We start from the raw sequence: 19335 nt of genomic DNA on the forward strand, positions 1-19335 counted from the left end.
ATAGGTTTGCCATCACGGCTCTAAACTGTCATATGGTTTGGTTTAGCATCCTGTGTCAAGAGTGCTTTGATTAAAAAAAATAAAATAAACCAATGGACAAATGAGTCTACTGATTCCTTTCCACAACTGAGAATTGACTTCCCTGCAAAGTGAGAAGGTTGCACAGAACATTTCTTATATAGCCTTCCGCAAATATCACCTCCCAGACATGTTGGAAAACTACAATGTGCAGGGAAGACAAGAGTGTGTATTTGAGGAAAAAGCTAGTCTTTCCATTATGGATATGCTTTTGCTAAAATTCTAAAAACTTTGCAAGAAATTTCAAGAAGTCGCATTTGAAATACAGTAAGAGTATATTTCTTACTACATTTTATGCACATAAGTAATAACCATCATATACAAGCATTCCACATATAGTGTCAGTCAAGAATTTCACATTAAAAAAACCCAGCACTTATACCCCCCGAATAAAGGAACAGTAAAAGATACATTAATATTAAGGTATAACAAAAACATTCAGTAAGAGGACAGTAAGACTTCCTCTTCCATCTCAGCTTAATCACAGGCTACAATATTTGTCAAAAAGCCAAGAGTAGAAAAGTCTCAACTTGAAAGGAACAAAAATGGAAACATGTATCATGATTTTAAAATGTGACAGTTTTCTTTTTTGCTGATAGCAGAGCACTGATATTACAAAAAGGTAATTAAAAATAGCAGGTGAGACGCTCCACGTCACTTATTGCCACAAATCCTCAGTGCGACCAAATTTAAACACCAAACCGCTGTTAGAAAGAAAGACAAACTATTAGATACATGGATATCAGAATCCTCATATTAAAAAGAGCAGACCAGGAAAAATTTCCTTCAGTCACAGATTAATATAGCTCCTGTCATTTCTTTTTGCTATGCTTACAGGTGTTTCACTATATAAAATATACCTGAAATATGGACATGCAGCATAGTTAGTAAAATAGCAAGTTTTTCATACTATAAGACGCTCCAAAGTGTAAGACGCAACTAGCTTTTAGGGAGGAAAACAAAACTAAACAAAATCTGCCTCTGCCTCCCAGCAATTTGCCTCCTTGCAGCAAACAGCATGGTCAGCTTCAGCACAGTCTGATTTAGCACAAGCAGCTGAGTGGCAGTTGGATCGGCCTCCTGGAATATCTCCTATCAGCCCGTTCCAGGCCGTGAGGATCGCTGCCGCTGCCTATCCTCACTACCTGGAACTGGCTGAAAATGAGGTGCGTCAAGGCGACGATAGGTGGCAGCGCTGATGGGTGGTGCCAATCCCCGCAGTCTGGAACAGCTGATAGGTTTTCAGGGAGGCCAATCAGCTGCTCATGCTAAATCAGGCTGTGCTGAACCTGAGCACACTGTTTGCTCTAAAGAGGCAAATTGTTGGGAGGCAGAGGCTGAAGGGCTGGTGCCGAAGGGTGGGCGGGGCTTCAACAATATTCGATGTATAAGACGCACAGACATTTCCACCCATTTGGGGGGGGGGAGTGCATCTTAATACTCTGATTGTTGTACTATGGTTGGCATAAACATCTCTCTCATTTCCTCATTTTCAAAATCAAGCATTACCCCGATTTTTTTGGACAAATAAGGATTCCTTAGGCATACAAGCTATCCTTATCTTGAAAATGTCTTTAGATGCCTTTCTGTAGAAAAAGATACAAGAGGAAGAGTCTTGTCCTGAATCAGATTGAATATTATTTCAGATGGCGGATACAAGGGTTAACCTGAGCTTCCGTTTTATTAATATCTCTTTGAATGAAAATATGTTCTTAGTGTAACTTCAGAAAAACTTTATTTCATCGGATTCTGCTGCTGGTTCTTGTTCGATATTGTTATTTGCTTTGTTTAGTTTTGCTTTTATACTATTATTGGGTAAAGATTTATACTTACTGCCCATCTTTGACATTACTATTTTAACTTAGGTGGTTGTTGTGTATCTCAATAAAAGGCACTCTATAAATACATTTTTATGATTAGTTTTGTTGGCTCTGTAAACATTTTAATTAGCATAAAAAAGAACAATGATATAAAAATCCCAAATAAATCTTTAAAGAATTCCAATTTTATAAGTTTTATGGTAATGCTCCCACACATCAGTGCTAAAATTTATATCAGTATTATAAACTGATTCATTTTTACCACTGCCTCCAATCTTTTTTAACAACTACTTACACAGGGCTTGCAAAAATTTCCAGACATACATATACATACATACATACATACGTACATACATACATACATACATAGTTACATATTCATCACACTAGATAATAGATGAGCATAATAATGTACATAATAAATCCAAATAAAGAATTGAAAGCATTCTTACCCAAAGAAAATAAAAGCATTTTGAAAGAAGACAGCTATTCCTGGATAAACTGGTGGTTTGTTTTGTTTGTCTGTGAAAAAAAGAATTATTTTACCAGGTTCCTAAAGTTTATTATTAGCATCTTCCCAGTGTACTTTATTTTCTCAATGCTAAAAGCATTAATAAATGGCTTCCGACATTGCCATTTTTAATCAGAATCTGGCAAACAGTTTTTAGGAATGCATCTAACAGTTTTATTTAGGAATTTATTTACTTGCAAAATTTGATACTGTTTTCTATCATGATAATCTTTTTGCTAGCTTTTTAATTGACACAATTAAAACATTGTTCAAGGCATTCTATTTCAAACTACACACTGAAAAACAAACCAGCAAATACGAGTTGAAATGGTAGAAAGATGGAATATAAACAAACTTCCTCAAAGCAAATCTCAATCAGCTAGGGAAGATAACTCTGAAAATATGCCTACGATCACATTCTAAAGAATATGTTTCTTACATACAATAGTTTCTACAAAGATGTTAAGGATGAGCTTTCACAACTCAGGATTCTCTGAAGCTATGTTCATATACAAGTTAAACTCAAAAAATTAGAATATTGTGCAAAAGTTCATTTATTTCAGTAATGCAACTTAAAAGGTAAAACTAATATATGAGAGACTCATTACATGCAAAACAAGATAGTTCAAGCCATGATTTGTCATAATTGTGATGATTATGGCTTACAGATCATGAAAATCCCAAATCCACAATCTCAGAAAATTAGAATATTGTGAAAAGATGCAATATTCTAGGTTCAAAGTGCCCCACTCTAATCAGCTAATTAAGCCATAACACCTGCAAAGGGTTCCTGAGCCGTGATTTCGTATTTCCAATGGAATTTTAGAAGCGCTTCACACAGAGAAAAAAGATACAGTCCTTTTCCAGAGAAAATTACAATTTCAACAATATTTCTTACCATTGATAACGTAGCCTCCAAAGAGAACCCACATTGAGGCAATCAGGGATCCAAATGCCAGCATAAAACCGATGAACAGCCAGATGCGAGCACCTTAATGTACCCAAAGATAACCTCATTATTTTCAAAATAAATAAGTTCAATATTCAGGACACAAACAGATTTCTTTGCTTGTTGTGGTAATAACACCTGTGGACTGTTAGGTATTTTCTATGATCAAAACTGTAAAAATGTATTCCCCCCCAATGTACAAACATAGCACATTATGTTTTCAAACACATCCCTCTAGGAAAAGAAGCTTTTTTCACTGCATCTCCTTAAAAGCAAATTTTGAGAGACATTGAAAATTTTGAATAGGGGGCTGGGAAAATCTATCACCCATCCTCTGCATAACCAAAATAGCTCTGTAAAGATATAGATAGCCTAAAAGTTAATTATTAAAGCTCATTTTAAAAACAATCATTCTCCTAGAAAAAAGAGGGAACAAAACCACAGTCTAAATCAATTAGCATGGCATATAAATTACTAATATAGGAGAATTGGGCCTCAAAATAAAATGGAAGATACATTATTTTAAAATGTAACTGAATTTTCCTCCATAAAATTAGGAATATTACACCCCAGCTTGCTAAATGAGTAGAATAAAGGAGAATTATTATTTCTCATTCATGACAAAAAAGTAAATTTGTAAATAGATGGGAAAGAGGCCGTCAGTATTTCTTTTTTTAAAAAAAAATTAGCTTTCTTTCCATTGAGATATCAATAGTTTACCTGTCTGCCCAAGACACCCTTCACTGTAACTGTCTCCACGCACTTGACCATTGGAAACAGCATTGATCCTACAAAAACAACACAGAATGGAATTTGGCATCAGCATTGAGAATTCAGCAACTGATGACATATTGAAGTGTCTGAAATATTAACTTTGCATTATATTGTTGAGTTTCTTGCAGTAACAGCATGAGGCAGACCAGAATTCTTATCCCTATGTTGCAAAAGGAAGAAAGGCGATAGCAAAAACTTGCTAGTGCCATCTAGCATTTTCATGACACAAGTCAGCCTTCAGGCACTTCTGAGCCTAATTTTTCACGGTTCACTGACAAATGTGCGCCGACAAAACCACCGTGACAAAACGCGACGTTGAAAGCGTGCCCACTAAAGCGCGTCAACAAATGCGCGCCATCAAAAACAATGCGAAAACAACGGTAACAATGGTAACAACCCTAACCTAAAAACCCTAATCGCGCTTTTGTGGGCGCAGTTTTTGGGCGCGGTTTTGTTGGTGCGCTTTCAACGTCACTGTTTTGTCATGGCGGTTTTGTTGGCGTGCATTTGTCGGGCGCGCATTTTTCAGGTCACGATTTTTCACTACTATGGCAATGCGGTCCCCTATCAGGACATTTCATCTGAAACTGGGACAACTGTGGGCAATATGTAGCCTTCTTTCTAAACTCCAAGCAATTTCAGTCCCTTGCCCATAAAAGTCATTTACACTAAGGTAGCTATAGTTCATAACAAAATAAACCTAGGGCTTGGTTAAACTAAGCATGATTAAATACAGAACATTCAATTAGATGTTGAATATCAGGCATGAAGAGTTGAACTTATATTTCAACACAAGTTCTAAAGAATTGCGATGGAAATGTTACCTACATTAGGAATGCAACTGTGGCTATAACTCCACAAGCATGGTAGGAATGGTTGAACTCTGCTGAACCTGGATATTTGACAGCTGCATCTATTATAATCCACCATCCTGTAAAAAACTGAACACATTTCCATCATCAGCATCATCAACATAATGCTTATATTTTATCACTACTCTCACAGACATTAAAATAACAATATTCCAGAGACAATGAGAAAAGATTACAATAAACATGAACCCTTTGTTGTCCCCAAGGCACAATACTTTTAGAGAAGAACATGAAAAGATAAGCTGCATTCTAAATTTACTGAATTAGATCAATACATTTCAAGGTAGACCTATGGATTCTTTCATATTATGCATGTACAATATTCATAATAACAATAAAGATTTTTATATTACCTAGTAGTTTAATTTAGTTTACTGATTAGCCCTTGGGCCATATCAAAGTGCAGAGTTCCAGATGTAATGTAAGGCATGTTAATGTACAAATAAGAATTAAACATACACACCAGTACACCAGCTGCAATAGAAGCTATTGTATTTCGTTTTTCTCCCCAGTCAACACACTCGGAGCATCTAACATTTTCAAGGAACCCAGACATATTTCAATCCTCTGAAAAACCTAGGCGAGAAAATGAATGTAATTTTTCTTTCGCTGGTTTTGTTTTAAATGTGTGTTCAATGTACTAACTGTATTTGCTGCTTTCAAAGTGTTAGAATCTGAGATGCATATAAAAATGTGACAGGTATCTTTAGGCATATATGAAGTACACATACACAGAGACCCAGAGGTGCTGAAACAGACATCTCAGCTGTGCTGTTAGTCTCCAGATGCATTTGACTATAAAATATGCTGTTAACAAGCAAACGTTTACCATCCACAAACTGCTTTTTAAAAACAAAAACAGATGACCACACAATTGAAAATATCCCACTTACAACTTCCTTTACTGGATAGATTTTCAGCAAACTCAGGCTAAAAACTCCACCACCCAAAAAAGTATGGAAATATAGTTATTCATATACTCTTCTGCTACAGTGAAGTTTTCTCAAATGAACACAGAGTTTGGCCTTCATATCAACAAAATGGCTACATTTCAACAAACACAAAACTCTAATAACTGGAGCCCCACTTCTCAAACATCCATTTATAAGGAAACTTCAGTATCTCAGTTGGTGAACATTATGGTATTCACAGATCAAAAATAAATTGCCCCACATGCATAGCAATCAAGTTCACTGAAATAGTCTGACTGTTCTACTGAAATATCTATGGAGATTCTCAGTCATCCAGTCATGGTTGTCCCAACGGAAGAAGCTTCTTGGATGAGAAGTGAAATGTCTTCAAGGAAAAACAAAAACCCAGAGCCAAGGTGGCGCAGTGGTTAAATGCAGCACTGCAGGCTACTGCTAGATCAGCAGGTCAGCGGTTCAAATCTCACCGGCTCAGGGTTGACTCAGCCTTCCATCCTTCCGAGGTGGGTAAAATGAGGACCCAGATTGTTGGGGGCAATATGCTGACTCTCTGTAAACCGCTTAGAGAGGCCTGAAAGGCCTATGAAGCGGTATATAAGTCTACTGCTATTGCTATTGCTATTGCCTTTTGAAAAAGCATCTTTGAGTTCTACTGAAATAGTTCTTACTTTTCTATACGAGTTTTATTGTGTGACTAAAATACTCTCATTTCCTATCATAAGAAGAGCCCAACTCGCACATCCTGTGGAATTTATCCCAAACAGCACACTGTTTAATTCAATTAACCCACTGTTTTCCAGGCCCACACAACATACATCATTATAAACCTGCCAGCCACATTTTAGTGTAGTTCAGAACTGCAGAAAAACAATTGCGACCAACCTGCCCTCCATTGAGGACCTGTACACTGCACAAATAAAAAAGAAGGATGTAAATATTTACAGACTCCTCGCATCCTGGACATAAATTATTTAAACTCCTACCCTCAAAACAATAGAGCCCTGCACACCAAGACAACTAGACACAAGAACAGTTTTTTCCAGAACGCCATCACTCTGCTAAACAAATAATTCCCTCACCACTGTCAAACCTTTCACTAAGGCTGCATTACTATTACTATTAGTCTTCTCATCGTTCCTATCACCCATCTCCTCCTACTTATGACTGCAGGACTGTAACTTTGTTGCTTGTATCCTTATATTGACATTGTTTCCTGATTTGCTTATTTGTACCCTATGACTAAGAGACCCAGAGGTGCTGAAACACACATCTCAGCTGTGCTCTGTGGTTCCACCACAAAACCGCGGAGTACAAAATCACGCTCGACGAAAGTGCACATTTGACGTCATCACAGCGCGACGAAAACATCGCACTGTGATCGAAAAATTTAAAAATAAAGCGAAAACCTAACCCTAAACCTAACCCTTAACCTAACCCTAAATCTAACCCTAAACCTAACCGTTAACGTAACACTAAACCTAACGCTAACCCTTAACCTAACGCTAAACGTAACCCTAACGCTCTAAACCTAACCCTTAACCTAACCCTAACCCTAACCTTTACCTTTATGTGAATCGGCTTGCTTTAATTTTAATTTTATTTCAATTTTTAATTTTTTTCATCGCGCTGTGATGACGTCACATGCGCGCTTTCATCGAGCGCGATTTTGTCCTCCGCGGTTTTGACGGGTCACGGTGCTCTGTTAGCCTCTGTTATTCCTATTCTATTTTATTCTATTCTATTCTTCATTCCATATTCTATTCTATTCTTGTATGCCAGGCTAACTAAAAAAAATTATCCCTGTACTAAATCAATCACGGTTTCATAGACCTGGAAATCCCAGTTACAGAACCCTAAAAATTTCCATACTCTTTGGGATTGCACAACAAGAACACACCAATGTTTTGCGATCGAATCCCGTTTAGAGGTGTGTGGACTCCCAGAACCCCCCAGGCAGCCATTGGGGCCTGACGCCCTTTGGAGCTACGCAGCAGTCGACCCCCCCCCCCCCCACCGCCCCCAAGCGGATTCATGCAGTCCACCAAGTGAGGCGGGTCGCGAGAGTGAAGGAGCGCGGCTCCTCCAGACGCTCAGGCCCTGCTTCTGCGGGAAAATCCCTCGGGCGACCCGAGGCTTTTCCAGCCCCGCGACACACCCACGCCGGTCAGCGCTAGCACTGGGCTAAGACCCTCTGGGGCACATCCAGACTCTTCGCTGGAGGCCGAGGGGGTCCCCCCCTCCTCACTTACCGCCCTCGAGCGCCTTGGAAAGGTAGCCGGCGTGCGCTCAGCTGACTGCGGGCGTCGCCGTCGCTAACCCCGCCTACTCCCCCCCCCCCGAGGTAAACAAAAGCGGGGCCGGCTCAAGAACCCGTATGCTTGAAAGGCCGCATCCAGGGTGTCTCGTCTTGCGCAAGCGCGAACTCGCCTCGTCCGCGCGCAAGCTTTGGGGCTGCGCATGCGCCCCCAAGCGGCGGCAGCGGAGGTGGGGGAATCGATTTGGCAGCCAGCTGCAAGGCTGCGCAGGCGCTCTGCCCCAAACGGAGTTGGTGATGGGTTTTGAAGCTTTTTAAAAAAATCGAAACAGCTATTGTGTTATGTCAAGGTCAAATCTAGCGAACTAGGAGGCAAAACTGTGGCATTTTTTTAAAAAGTGGCAATTGCCCCCACGGATTTTGATGCTTAAGAATGACGCCTTAACAAAGGCAAGGTGGAGAGTGCAATTCATGGGAATGTTTCTGAAAGACTCATATAGAAGAGAATAGAACAGAACAATAGAATAATAGAATGGAACAGAATAGAATCGAATAATGAATAGAATAGAATAAAACAATAGAATAATAGAATGAGATGGAACGGAATGGAGTAGAATAGAATAATAGAGTAATAGAAAGGAACGGAACAGAACAATGGAATGAAATGGAATAGAATACCAGAGTTGGAAGAGACCTTGGAGGTCTTCTAGTACAACCACCTGCTCAGGTAGGAAACCCTACACCACTTCAGACGAATGATTATTGAACATCTTCTTAAAAATGTCTAGTGTTGGATCATTCACAATTTCTGGAGGCAAATTGTTCCACAGATGATTTGTTCTGTCAGGAAATTTCTCCTTAGTTCCAAGTTGCTTCTCTCCTTGATTCCCGATTTCTAACTCCATGAGGCAAATTCCCTAGGAAGTACATACAGAATTACAAGTCAAATTGTGTAGGTTTACTTTTTCCCCCCATAAGGTAAAGTAATCAAATATATTTCCTTGAATAAACCATAATACTGTTTGGCCTTTTCTCCACCTGGGCACCAAAGCACCCTCATATAACTTTTGCTCACACAGAGCTGGTTTTATCTCCTTCCCCAGTCCCCTTTCTAAATCTTGAAACATTTGTTAAATGAGCTTGCCCCATTTTGCGACTTTTCTCACCACAATTGTTAAGTTAGTAACATGGTGGTTAAGTGAATCTGGATTTCCCATTGAGTTTCTTTGTCAGAAGGTTGCTAAAGGAGATCACATGACCCCAGGAAATGGCAACCATCATGTGAGTCAGTTGCCAAGCATCTTGAGTTTTGATCATGTGACCATGGGGATGCTGCAATGGTCATAACTGAAAAACAGTCATAAGTCACTTTTCAGGACTGTTGTAAATTTGAACAGTCACTAAATGAACTGTTGTAAGTTGAGGAATACCTGTACGTAGCTGCAAAGTTGTGTCCGACCCATTGCGACCCCATGGACAACCTTCCTCCAGGTCTTCCTGTCCTCTACCATCCTCTGGAGTCCATTGAAGCTCACGCCTACTACTTTGGTGACTCCATCCAGTCACCACATTCTCTGCGGTCCCCTTCTTCTTTTGCCCTCCATCTTTCCCAGCATTAGGCTCTCCTCCAGGGAGTCCCTCCTTCTCATTAGGTGGCCAAAGTCTTTGAGTTTCCTCTTCAGGATCTGGCCTTCTAAAGAGCAGTCAGGGTTGATCTCCTCCAGGACTGACCGGTTTGATCGCCTTGCAGTCCAAGGGACTCGCAAGAGTCTTCTCCAGCACCAGAGTTCAAAGGCCTCCATTCTTTGGCACTCAGCCTTTATTATGGTCTAACTTTAGCAGCCATACATTGCAACTAGGAAAACCATAGCCTCAACTATACGCACTTGTGTTGTCTCTGCTTTTTAGTATGCTGTCTAGATTTGCCATAGCTTTCCTCCCAAGGAGCAAGCATCTTTTAATTTCTTGGCTGCAGTCCCCATCTGTGGTGATCTTGAAGCACAGGAAAATTAAATCTGTCACTACTTCCATTTCTTCCCCATCTATTTTCCAGGAATTGAGAGGACCGGATGCCATGACCTTAGTTTTGTTAACGTTGAGTTTCAACTTTTTTTTCTCCTTCTTCAACCGCATCAAGAGGCTCTTTAGTTCCTCTTCACCAGGAATCCCCAAACTTGGCAAACTTTAAGACTTGTGGACTTCAACTCCCAGAATTCTCCAACTCCATGCTGGGAGCTGAAGTCCACAAGTCTTAAAGTTTGCCAAGGTTGAAGACCTCTGCCCTGCACTTTCTGCCATTCACACAGCTGAGGGAGCACAACCCTGTTTCCATGGTGAAGATCCTGGCCCCGCCCACACGCTAGCACGCATGCGCAATAACGCCATTGACAGCCAACGGGCGCGCCTTTTACCCGCGCTCTTCTGGAACCTTCTGTTTCCTTCAGTCGGAGTCGGGCGCTCGAAGGTTGCGGTGGGTGCTGTTTCTAACGGGGAACCAATTGAACGCGCTTTTTTTTTCTCGGCAGCCGAGTGGACTTTGGTAAAACCTATTTCATCGTTGGCGTGCGGAATTCGGAGTGGGGTTTTTTTTGAGGTTGTTTCCTAGTCTCGGCTTTTTTTGCTCTAATGGCAGTGACTGACGAAGCCGAGCTCTCCCCCTCAGGAACCTCCGCAAAGCCAGTAAGTCTTTATTCGGCTTTTTAATTTTTGTTTTTGAATTTTAGAAATCCCCCTTCCCAAAAAAGAAAATATTGGGCGGGCGTCTTCGTAATATTACCTTAGCACGAAGGCTACGTTCAGACAACGCTGCACCTCAAGGCCTGTGATGGAGATATCGGGTTTCCACCTCACTCCAAGAAGTTTCAGGGCGCGTCTTTAGGGGCATGAAGATGACCGTGTTGAACTATTGAAGAATAGATTTTGCTCACCCCTTAGTTATTGTCTATTGTTGATTACGGCGGGTGTGTGTGTGAGGTAATCTTGTTCTGGGCTTGTTTGTAAAAATTCGGTCTAAGCTGCTCGAGGTGTGTAGAAATCTGGCTTTGCCTGCATTAAAATCTGCCCTCAAAGCCCACCTTTTTCGCGTTGCCCTTGATTTGTTTTGTAAAATAATCCTTCATCGGCCTTAACATTCAATTCGGTTCTGAATTTTTTTATTCGGAATTCCTGTATCAAGCCTCTTTTCGTAAAAAAAAGTGCAAATTGCTTTGGTTTATACAGAAATTGTACCTAATTTCTGCTGCTGTCTGGTTTTAATGGGCAATTTACAGTCCCCCCCTTTAATTTGTATTTAAACAAATGTCTTAATTTCTTCCTACCTTTCTTTGTTGTAGTCCTCCCATTATTTGGCTATACATTTGAAAGAGCGTTGGATTACGTATGTAACAGTGAGGTCTGCCCGTTTTTTGTTTTTTTTAAACAAGTCCATCTGGTCTTGGTCTTTTCCCCCTAATAGGTTTGTTTAAAATCATAACCAAAGGCATTGAGTATATTTAGAATAACCAGTATTGCTAATCTGTGGGCAAGGAGAAATGGTTAAATTAGAACGACAAAGCACTCTGTAAACTGCACTTTAACACAAAGAAATTAAGGACCATTCTAGCCAAAAAAATTATGAAATTTTGTGCTGATTGGGTTTGCATTTGGCTCTTAGTTTTGTGGTTGTGTTGTGCAAAGCCAGAATGATTAACATGGCTTGATATACTTCGGTAGCCTTTTAAATTGATAAAATGAATATCTAGATCCCTTTCAGTCTGGTTTCAGGCCTGGTTACTGCACCAAAACCGCCTTGGTCAAGCTGACCGATGATCTCTGGCGAGCCAGGGATAGAGGACATTCCTCTATCCTGGTGCTTCTTGATCTCTCAGCGGCCTTCGATACTATTGACCATGGTATCCTTCTGCGGCAGCTGGAAGAGGTGGGAGTGGGAGGCACCGTTTTACGGTGGTTCTCCTCTTACCTCTCTGGCAGGTCGCAGTCGGTGTTGGTCGGAGGACAGAGGTCGACCCCTAGGCCCCTTGAATACGGGGTGCCGCAGGGCTCGATCCTGTCCCCCCTCCTGTTTAACATCTACATGAAGCCACAGGGTGAGATCATTCGTCAGTACGGGATTAAATACCACCAATATGCGGACGATACTCAGCTGTATCTGTCCGCCCCGTCCCAACTCAGTGAAACGGTGGAAGTAATGTGCCAGTGCCTGGAAACTGTCAGGGTCTGGATGGGAATGAACAAACTTGTGCTCAACCCTGACAAGACTGAGTGGCTTTGGATGCTGCCCCCCAAAGATAGTCCAGATATTCCACCTTTAAACCTGGGGGTGTGTGAAATTTTACACCCCTCAGAGAGGGCCCACAACTTGGGTGTTCTCCTGGATCCGCAACTGTCACTAGAACATCATCTGTCAGCTGTGACCAGGGGAGCTTTTGCCCAGGTTCGCCTGGTGCACCAGTTGCGGCCCTATCTGGACCGGGAGGCACTCCAAATGGTCACTCACGCCCTCGTCACCTTAAGACTCGACTACTGTAACGTGCTCTACATGGGGCTGCCCTTGAAAAGTGTTTGGAGACTACAATTGGTTCAGAATGCAGCCGCGCGAGCAATACTGGGTGTACCTAGATACACCCATATTACACCTATCCTCCGTGAGCTGCACTGGCTCCCTATTGGTCTCCGAACACGCTTCAAGGTGCTGGTTATCACCTTTAAAGCCCTACATGGCCTAGGACCAGGATATCTCCGTGACCGCCTCCTGCAACATACCTCCCAGCGCCCAATAAGATCTCACAGGGTGGGCCTTCTCCGGGTGCTGTCGACTACACAATGTCGTCTGGCGGCTCCTCGGGGGAGAGCCTTCTCTGTAGCTGCCCCGGCCCTATGGAACGATCTACCCATTGAGATCCGGACCCTCCCCACTCTCTCAGCCTTCCGAAAGTCTGTTAAGACCTGGCTCTTCTGGCAGGCCTGGGGCTGCTGATCTTTGATTGAGCTTCAGCCCCATTAAGATCCAGTGCATGTTGTGTCTTTTTTAATTTGCTTTGTTTTTGTATTTAAAAACTTTTAAAATATCTTTTAAACTGTTTTATGTAAGCCGCCCAGAGTCCTTCGGGATTGGGGGGCATATAAATCCATTAAAATTGAAATTGAAATATTGCAGGTGGATGGTAGATCAATTGCTGAACACAATTCCCCCCCCCCCCATGTAGTGTTTATGGTGTGCTTGAATGCTTACGCTAATGTCAGTGCAATTTTACAGTGCATTTCATTGCAAACTACAGTACTATGAAATAAATCTCAGTGTCATGTTACTAGGAAAAATACTGATGTTTTTGTATTAGGAAGATACTGATTTAGTTATAAATTTGATTGAGAATCTTAAAACTCTTACAGGAGTCCTCACCAAATCAATGGAAGTTGCAAGAAGAAAGAGATTTCTGTGGCACTTAATGGTAATTTCTTTTCAACAATGAATTGGTTTATGTTGTTAATGCTTTATAACTAGGATATTTGTAGTTGTATGAAATTCTGAGATAGAGGAAAATAGCAGAGTACAATCTTTCTAAATATGCAGCAAATTTATTAAAAATGATGAAAGTGAAAATAAGGAAAAAGCAGATGTATAGAAGGAAAGACAGATTTGTATTTATAGCAGAATTGACTCCATAGCAATGCTGTGTGCTGGTAACAGCTGCATTTTCACTAAGTGCAGATAGACAATAATTCTAATCCTGTTGTTTTGTATTGGTATTAGTGAAACAGGTTTTTGAGTAAATTGTTTAGGCTTGTCTCTTGATTATTGCTAGGATTTGAATAAATTTGGAAAATAGTTCTGATGATGGTTATAAAATGGAATATGAAATAAGACAGTTCAGAAAGACATAAGTAGTAGAAGAAATGTAAGTTTATGGTGTTGAGATTTTCTAAAACATTTTTTTTTTTTAATCTAAAGTAATTGGGACTGGAGAGCAGAAGGAACATGTTCTAAAATTTCTGAAAAGCAGAAAGTGAGCAAGAAGACAGATGAACTGGCTAGCCCGTCAGGCCTGGGGACAGAGATAGTTGCCCCTCCCGAATGATGAATGCATGTTGCCTATTGTTTTTATTACATGTGTCTATGTTATTGTTTGCATTTCCCCCTCCCTGATTTTATGTGAGCCGCCCTGAGTCCCCTCAGGGAAAAGGGCGGCCTACAAATGTTAATAAAATCAAAATCAAATCAAATGACAGGATTCCTGGATAACTTGACTCTGAGCTCATCTAAAGGGAGATCTCAATCATGTTCAAGGAGCAGCTGTAGCAGGCGATCTTCCTCTGTATCTTCTAGTGATTCATCTTACAGTTCGACTTCAAGTATTTCATCTTACTCCACAAGCACAAGTAGATCGAGGAGCAGATCAAGAGGACATGCTAAAAGGATTTGTTCTCGTAGATCCAGAGGATACTCAAGATCTTATTCCAGGAGTTACTTACGATCACACGATTACAGATACCGGGAAAGATCCCATCTTAGATATTACAGAAGACATCCTCACTCATGTCCAATATATAAATCATGGAGCAGACCTCCTATTAGATCATACTATCACAGGTCTTACTCCAGAAGTAGATCAAGAAGCCAAGGATACTATGGGTTTGGAATAACCGTTTGTCCTGAAGCTTATAGAAGGTGAAGAAACTCCTGAACAAGATCTCACAATAGAACCCCTCTTCGCTTGACAGAAAAAGGTATTTTTTGGGGGTTGGGGGGGAATATTGGGTTGTCAAGAATATTCCAAAATTATTTGGAAAATTCTTTGTCCAGATATGAAAATGGCAATGTTTGAAGCATCTTAGAATGTTTATAATAAATAATGACAAATCTTGGAAAAAGGAATAAATACCGTATTTATCGGCGTATAACACGCAGTTTTAAAACTAAAATTGCAAGCTTAAACCCTGCCTGCGTGTTATACGCCGATACTCCGGGTGGCAGAAGCCCGGGACCCAGTCAAATTCGCTGCACAAGGTGAAACGGCCGGCAGCAGCCCTGCTCTCCTGCTGCGGCTTCTGTTTCAATAGGGAAGAAAACTTCCTTTCGCTTCCCGGGCTTCTGCCGCCCGGCAGAAGCCCCGGGACCCAGTCAAATTCGCTGCGCAAGGTGAAACGGCTGGCAGCAGCCCTGCTCTCCTGCGGCCAGCGTCCGTTTCAGTCGCTTCCCTTGTCCGTCTTGATTGCTGGAAGCAGTAACAAACGGCGCGTCCGCTCCGCAGCGCCCTGACAACCACCCCAGCCTCCGGCTACCGGGCCTCGCTGGAGTCAATTGCAAAGCTGCGTTCAGCGCTTTGAGGACCTGAGGCATCTTGGGAAATGTAGTTCCCTATCAGAAAGAATGGAGTAGCTGCGAATTTGTAACAACATAATATAACTTGGTGCTTCGCAGGTTACGAAAATCTCGTTTGATTTGCACACTGTTTTTTAAAAGTTAGATAAAGAAATTATGCTGTGAAAGCGACTAGATAGCCCCCCTCCCCTTCCTGTGTGTGAGAAAGGGAAGGAGAGGAAGGAAGGAGGGAGGGGGGAGGAAAAGAAGAAGGGAGGGGGGGAGAAGATGGAAGGAGAAAAGATGGATGGAAGGAGAAAGAATGGAAGGAGAAGGAGGAAGATGGAAGAAGAAAGGAAGAAAAAGAAGAAGGGAGGGAGAAGGAAGGAGGTAGGAAGAAAAGGGGAAGAGAGGGAAAGAGCAGAAAGACAAAGAGGATGAAGTTGATAGGCAAGAGGAAGGGGGAAGGAAGGGAAAAAAGAGGGAGAGAGTGAAGATGAGGAAGAGGTTTTTGGTTTTCCAAAAAGCAATGATTCTGATTAAGTTTTTTTGCTCAAAGAGGTGTTTTTTCATTTCATATTTGCCTTTTAAGAGGAGTTAATGTTATAATTCATGTTCTAATGTTATAAATTTTAATCCAACATTAAGTTCCGAGCTTCCAAGTTATTTATTTTTAATGAAAAAAATTTTTACTCAAATTTTTGTGTTAAAATGGGGGGTGCGTGTTATACGCCGGTGCGTGTTATACGCCGATAAATACGGTACATCAGATCCCTTGTAATTGAGTTAATGATGTTAGATATCTCAGATCTGCCTTCAAATTACAATGCAATTGTTGAATTATTGACTGGTTTTGAAAGTCAACATTGTATTTATGAAAGAGAGAACAGTGCTAAATTAAAGAATGTTAGTGCCTTTTAGTAAGTATGGGGGCAGGGGTGAAACTTCTCTCTGAATGAGAAATTTATGTATTTTAAACATTCATTCTTTCCATAGAAAACAGAACTACTTGAAATAGCAAAAACTAATGCAGCTAAAAACTTCGGGAAAGAAACCATCCTACCAGCCAGTTTAAAAATGGATTCCAAAACCAGTGAAAATGGAAAGCCAAAAGAGAACTTTGATTTTAAGGTAAATATAAAATAAATTTTCAAATAATGAAACTCTTTTGTAAGAGTCCCTTGAAAAAACATTGCATTATTTCATAGTTGGAAAATACACTTTTTGAAAACTGAATTGTGAAATTTGTTAACAAATTCTGGTTACCAAATCTTAATTACTATGTAATCTTGAAATCATCCAACTAAATTAAAAATAAGAATCCTATTAATAAAATGGATTTTTTAAAAAAAAAATCCTTCCATTTTTTTCTTGTTAACCTGTATCAAATGGATTTTAAACTTTAAACAGAATATACAGTAGTACCTCTCAAACTGTCATGGAACAATAGTTTACAGAAATCCATTATCCAAACACACAACACATTTTACATGCTTTATTTCTGTCTTATGGAAATCATGAATATGGTCTGCAGTTCTGATGAAGAAAATCTATTGGCAATTGATTATGGGCTTTAGTTCTGACTTATGGGAGGTGCTCAAATGAGTCTGAAATTGTTGGAAAACATTTATATAAAATTGAACAAATTAAGAATCAAAACATGTTATGTGGTATTAAAATACTATACATGTTCTGTTTCAGGTATCAAAAGACAGGTTAGGAACTATCTATTTGAAAATATTTCCTTAATTCTTTAATAGGAAATAACAAAATGTAATTCTTAATGGTGACCTTTCCATTAATCCATTTTAGGACAAACTAAAATTTAGGAATGGGTATCAATCTGAGCTAAATGTACTGAAAATAGCAAAGATGGACATAAATTGCAGCCACTTGTCTGCACTTGCTTCTTAATATCATATAATACCAATAACACTTATTGGTATGAAAGGAATACTGTAGGAATATCCTAAAATTCCACCATTTTCGTATGCTACCTGATAAAGATATTATTTGCTTGAACAAATAATGAGTGACTTATTCTGACAATAATGACTGACAAATCCTTATTCTAATGTTCTATTTTTCAGAATATAAATGCCCAGGCCGCTGGCCCTGAAATCAGCAAGTCTGCTTTCTAAAAATCTGGTAGTATCCCAAGAAAAGAAGAAAAAGGCTCTGTTGGCCAATGGATTCCTGTTAAGAAAGAGTAAAATGTCCTGTTTCATAATTTTTTACCTAAAAGTACAATTTTCAGAGCATGCTAGTAGTTCTGTTCTAGTTAATAGCATCTAAAATATGAAATCCAAAATATCTCATTTTTGAGATTTAAATGTAGGTTTACCTCATTTGAAACTAGAATGTGTTTTGCAGATAGAAAATGGAATAGACCCAACAAATACAGGTAGGATTTTTTCTTTAAATTTGCTTTTTGATTGAAATGGATTATGTCATGAACAGGAATATCGTACTTTGGTGTGTAATATATGTAACATAAGAACAAATTAAGGTTTCTTCATTTTACAATTTTAAGCACTTTTAAAGAGTGATTTATGGCTCCTATTGATAGTTCATTTTCCCTGTGTAGATAATGTTTAGCTTTAACAAGAATACTTGCTGCAATAAGAACAAAGGCGAGAAAAGATGCATTAGTGAAGTTCTAGTATTTGCATTTTAATCCTTGCCTGTTATCAACACTGCATAAATTAGTCTTGCACTTTTGTAAGAAACATTTCTTATATGAAATCTAAAGTTCTTATTTAGCTGTGAATAAGCTTGGCACAAAGATTTAAATAAGTCATGCTTCAAGCAGAAAAGGCTGGTCGGGGCAAATGTAGGTACTACTTAATGTACTATTGTTTTTACTGAATTTCATAGCTTGTGTAAATACTGTGCTATAGCCAATATTTTGAACTGTGTGGCATTATGATGATATTCAAGAAAAATGGCATTCAAAATTAGTGAGGGATGAATTTATAAAAGTTGCATATTTTCTTTTCATAAAAATCTGTAATAGTAAAGAATTTCAATAAACTTTGAATATTCTGTGGAAGTGTACTGTTTTTATTCAAAGGAACAAGACGTGAAAATAGCTATTTAACAAACACATATTTGATTGGATTCTGTTGTCTGAAATATAAAAGATCCAAGTAGTATATGAGTACAGGGACCGATTACCCATAAGCTATTGCTGCACTTCCTGGAATGTTAGCCATCTATGAAACAGATTGAGTTGGAATTATTCTGTCTGCTTTTGTGTTAAAAGGTAAAATGGGTACTTTAGAGCAGAAGTATAATGTATCAGAAGTACCACTTCAAACTTCCAGATTAGTCCACCTGTTTTCAGGGAGTTTAAAGGGGCAAAATGAATGTTAACAATTTTCTGGAGTTGCCAGGTGCCTGTTTTTCCTTGCAAGTACCAAAATAAGACATAGCTACAAATTTAGTTTCATCTGCTTAAATGATGTTGCCAATTTTCTGTACCACCCTCAGTTTTGGAACCAACTCCAAAGGCAGTACGGTCATTATATATGTTACCACGAATAAGTGATAGTTGAGTATACACTATAGCCCTAGAAACTTGAGGAAATGGACTCATTCATTCCCCTGCTCAGTTTACTTACTAGCATCCACACTGTCTAACAGATTGAACCACACCCCAGCATTTTCAGGAATGTATCAATAATTACAGGCAGCAGCAATTTCAGGTAGACAAGAGGGTTATCCCAATTGCCAGGACAAGAAACTACAGTAAACACCATATGCTGGTGGTGCCTTCTTTGGGAGCTCAGCTGGCAACAAACAGAAAAGGAGCAAGCACATTGAGGTAACACTTCATTCCAACAAACACA

General features: G+C 39.8%; 2 protein-coding genes across 2 annotated transcripts; one reads left to right on the plus strand and one right to left on the minus strand.

The window, feature by feature from the left end:
- Positions 1 to 334: 334 nt before the first annotated feature.
- TMEM50A (transmembrane protein 50A) lies at positions 335 to 8285 on the minus strand. Its single transcript, XM_032227625.1, has 7 exons — positions 8183 to 8285; positions 5468 to 5580; positions 4961 to 5073; positions 4079 to 4146; positions 3308 to 3400; positions 2351 to 2420; positions 335 to 782 (listed from the first exon to the last, which is right to left on the minus strand). The coding sequence occupies exons 2-7, from the start codon at positions 5558 to 5560 to the stop codon at positions 737 to 739; spliced, it is 483 nt and encodes a 160-aa protein (XP_032083516.1). The 5' UTR covers positions 5561 to 5580; positions 8183 to 8285; the 3' UTR covers positions 335 to 736.
- A 2270-nt stretch (positions 8286 to 10555) lies between these two features.
- RSRP1 (arginine and serine rich protein 1) lies at positions 10556 to 16526 on the plus strand. Its single transcript, XM_032227762.1, is given in 5 exon segments — positions 10556 to 10657; positions 10832 to 10866; positions 13576 to 13634; positions 14413 to 15062; positions 16247 to 16526. Coding segments are annotated over 4 exon segments (792 nt in total). The 3' UTR covers positions 15009 to 15062; positions 16247 to 16526.
- The last annotated feature ends 2809 nt before the right edge of the window (positions 16527 to 19335 follow it).

This window comes from Thamnophis elegans, chromosome 12 (assembly GCF_009769535.1).
Source record: "Thamnophis elegans isolate rThaEle1 chromosome 12, rThaEle1.pri, whole genome shotgun sequence".
Taxonomy (NCBI): Eukaryota; Metazoa; Chordata; class Lepidosauria; order Squamata; family Colubridae; genus Thamnophis; species Thamnophis elegans.